At 57.5% G+C, this 3,121-nt stretch overlaps 2 protein-coding genes across 2 annotated transcripts in view; one reads left to right on the top strand and one right to left on the bottom strand.

Annotated features, from left to right (window-relative positions):
• Window positions 1–301: 301 nt before the first annotated feature.
• Window positions 302–1,885, top strand: VDAG_08823 (GLCD beta; the record flags this gene model as incomplete). Its single annotated transcript, XM_009651140.1, has 1 exon — window positions 302–1,885. The coding sequence occupies one exon, from the start codon at window positions 302–304 to the stop codon at window positions 1,883–1,885; it is 1,584 nt and encodes a 527-aa protein (XP_009649435.1).
• Window positions 1,886–2,687: 802 nt separating this feature from the next.
• The window catches only part of VDAG_08822 (rmd11), a gene marked incomplete at both ends in the record, with an annotated part of 2,306 nt that continues 1,872 nt past the window's right edge, over window positions 2,688–3,121 (bottom strand). The window contains one exon of the mRNA XM_009651139.1: window positions 2,688–3,070. Within this exon, the coding sequence (XP_009649434.1) occupies window positions 2,688–3,070 (383 nt within the window). The remainder of the gene's footprint in view (window positions 3,071–3,121) is intronic.

The raw sequence follows: 3,121 nt of genomic DNA, 5'->3' as shown, positions 1-3,121 counted from the left end.
TTTCCTCGTCCACCCCGCATCGAGCTGGTTTTCCGCATCTGTCGTGGTCGCCCATCACGTTCGTCCGGCCCTCTCGGCGTTCCTCCATCGCCATCTGCGCCGGCCAACCTCTATATCCATTCTGGATCTAACTCGGTGTCTCTATAGCAGCCTCAATTGTATCGGGAGCAGAATCGCACCTGCTCGACCGTGATCGACGTTCCAGCCCAGACACTGTCAGACGGCGTGCGTAGGCACCAAAGCGAAACTATTGAAGCGACACGAAATTCACCCTCGCAATCTACGGAATACATCCTCCACAATGGCTCAGCACGGCTTCGGTCAGTTCGGGGGCGGCACCAACGGTGGTGGAAGTATTGACCCGAACGACCTCGCCATGGGTGGCAACTATTCCTCATCATACCACAACAACAACTTCAACAACACCAACTCCAACTCCAACTCTTCAAACGCCTTTTCCAGCGGCTCGGCGCTCTTCGGCGACGATGAGCTGCTTGACGGCCTCAACAGCCCAACCGATGGGCAAGGGGGCATGCACGGCCAGGATCTCGGCGGGGTGTCTGAAATCAACATGAGCTACCCACAGGCGATGTACGGTTCTCACCATGGCATGGACTCAAACCTCAATGGCTACTCGAACACGCCTGATGGCGATCCTATCCAGAGTCCCTTTGTTCACAGCTACAACTCACACTACCGAGGGGGCTTCAACCACCAATCCCTGGGCGCATCAATGCAGTCTCCCATCTCTTTCTCCGGATCACCACACGCAGGTTCCGACCTCACACCGGATGGCGTCGATGCCAACTATCTCAACGCCAAGAGCAGGCAACGGATGGCACAGACCATGCAACGCAAGGGTTCCAGCACCCGCAGCCCGATGACAGCAAAGGCCGCGATGCACGGCGTCTCCATGGGTTCGCAAGACTCGACCAGCTTTGCGAGCCAGTCAGTGCGCACGCCGGGCATCCATGAAAAGTCACCCTCCGGACAGTGGATGCAACCCAGCAACCCCATGGCGGCATCGTACAACCCCGGATTCTCACCTGTACAGCCCGGTATGGCCGGCCTCAACGAGGTCATGATGAAGGGCGGGACGTCTATGCCTGCAAAGCTCGGTGCGTCGCAAGGCACAGCAGTCTCTTCCCAAGAGATGAAGCGCAAGCGCCGAAGAGAGTCTCACAATCTCGTTGAACGTCGTCGCCGCGATAACATCAACGAAAGGATCCAAGACTTGAGCAGACTTGTACCCTCGCACAGGCTCGAAGACGAGAAGATTCGAAAGATGATCCAGAATGGAACGCCACTGTCGCCTACGCTGTCTGGTATTTCCAGCCCCTCCCAGGCGACATCTGGCCTGGCTGGGCCTGGCGCTCGCCGCGCAACAGGTGGAGCTGCTGGCAACATCACGACCGGTCTGCCTCTGGAAGACAAGGACAAGGGACCCAACAAGGGCGATATTCTGAACGGCGCTGTCAGCTGGTCCCGCGATCTGATGTGGATGCTCCATCTCAAGCTTCAACAGCAGGAGGAGCTCATGAACATCATTGCCGAGCTCGGTGGTCATTTCCCTTTTGAGCTGACAGATGATGAGAAACGGATGCAAACTGAGCTCATGGAGGCCATCTCCAAGAACGACGCCCTGGGCTACTCGCGCACGGCAGGATCTGGCCTGCGCGTTCCCAATCACACCGATCTCCGCGGCGAGCCGCTCAACGGCTCCGGTAACCCTTCTGACGGTCTCGGCGGCAGCCCACTCGACAATGACGACGGCACAGTCACCGGCGACTTGACTGGCGCTAATGAGTTTTGGAATGACCCCGATGATGACGTCTCGCTCAACTTCAAGGGCGATGACGACTTTGGCATGGACCTCACGCAGTAGAGGTCGCTCGACCTTTGATTTCTCTTCCTATTTTGGTCTTGGATCGTTGCATTAAAGCTTCTCTTTGGGTTCGCATGGGGGGGTGGGGATCTTGCACGGTTTCAGGCGTTTGCATCACAGAGCCTGGATGAGTACGAAGTGAGCACGCCTTGTGCTGAGTGTTCCTTTCCTTTTAATGTTCTTCTCGAGAGAGGAATCACGACGACTGGCCTGACGGACAGGCTCTGCCGGGCACCGACTCGTTGCATCTTCCTGTTTCCTCGCCTCTTGATTTTGTTTATTTCCTTTTCGGCCACCGGGTCCTCTTATAGTGCAGCATTTTTGAATCATTACAGACGGGCGGATGTGATACCTCTGGGGGCGGCGGCCAGGCATTTGGGATCGGCGAACTGAGGCTTGTTCTCTCTCTTGTTTTTTCCTCACGGTATACCTTGATTATTTGGCAAGCTACGTAGTTCAATACGCACACAACGCACAGAAACTACTCTTAAAGCTCCTTCGTCGTGATACTTCAAACAGCATCGAACCGGGCTATCCAACAGCAGCACGTCATCGCATGTGCATCATAGCTGTATCGTCTTGTTCAACATGGCGGCCGAGGCTCCCGCATCCGGCCCATGCCCTGGTCCATGACATGTGCAACGACGACGCAGCGCGTATAGACTCCGCCCCCTGCCAACCCCCCTTCCCCCAACGTCCGTGGTAGCTACATGTAGCTGGCCCCATGCTCCGCCTCACCAGTGACGAACGCAAATGAGATACTCGCTCATAGCCGTCAACTGAGTCCAAGCCTCCTTACGCTTCATGTCCTCCTGCAGCGCAATGCGCTCGAGCGCCGACTGCCCGTTGAAGTACTTCCAGTACAGCTGCCACGCCTTGCGAGCTTGTCATCGCGGAAGCGGCGCCCAATGGCCGACAGGTACAGCGAGTCCTTGCCCGTGGCCTTTTTGGCGTCGAGTATGACGCGCGGCGTCAGGCCGGCGAGGTGCGCCGCCTCGTTGAGGGACGGGCGCTCCGTCGCCGCCGGGACGACCTTGCGGGCGTGCGCCGCTGCCTTCTCGGCCGCCTCGCGCTGCGTCTTCTCGGCGATGCGCGAGAGACGCGCCTGCTCGGCGACCTGCTCGTTCATGGTCGGCACGTGCGGTGGGGCGGCGGGGGTGCCGTTGACGGTGCTGGTGCCTGTGCCTGCTAATTATTATTTTTGCGATTTTTTTAAACTATAGTAGTGTATTCTAT

This window comes from Verticillium dahliae, genomic scaffold (assembly GCF_000150675.1).
Source record: "Verticillium dahliae VdLs.17 supercont1.22 genomic scaffold, whole genome shotgun sequence".
NCBI lineage: Eukaryota > Fungi > Ascomycota > Sordariomycetes > Glomerellales > Plectosphaerellaceae > Verticillium > Verticillium dahliae.
Note: the sequence above shows the minus strand (reverse complement) of the source record. Positions and strands in the feature narration are given on the sequence as shown.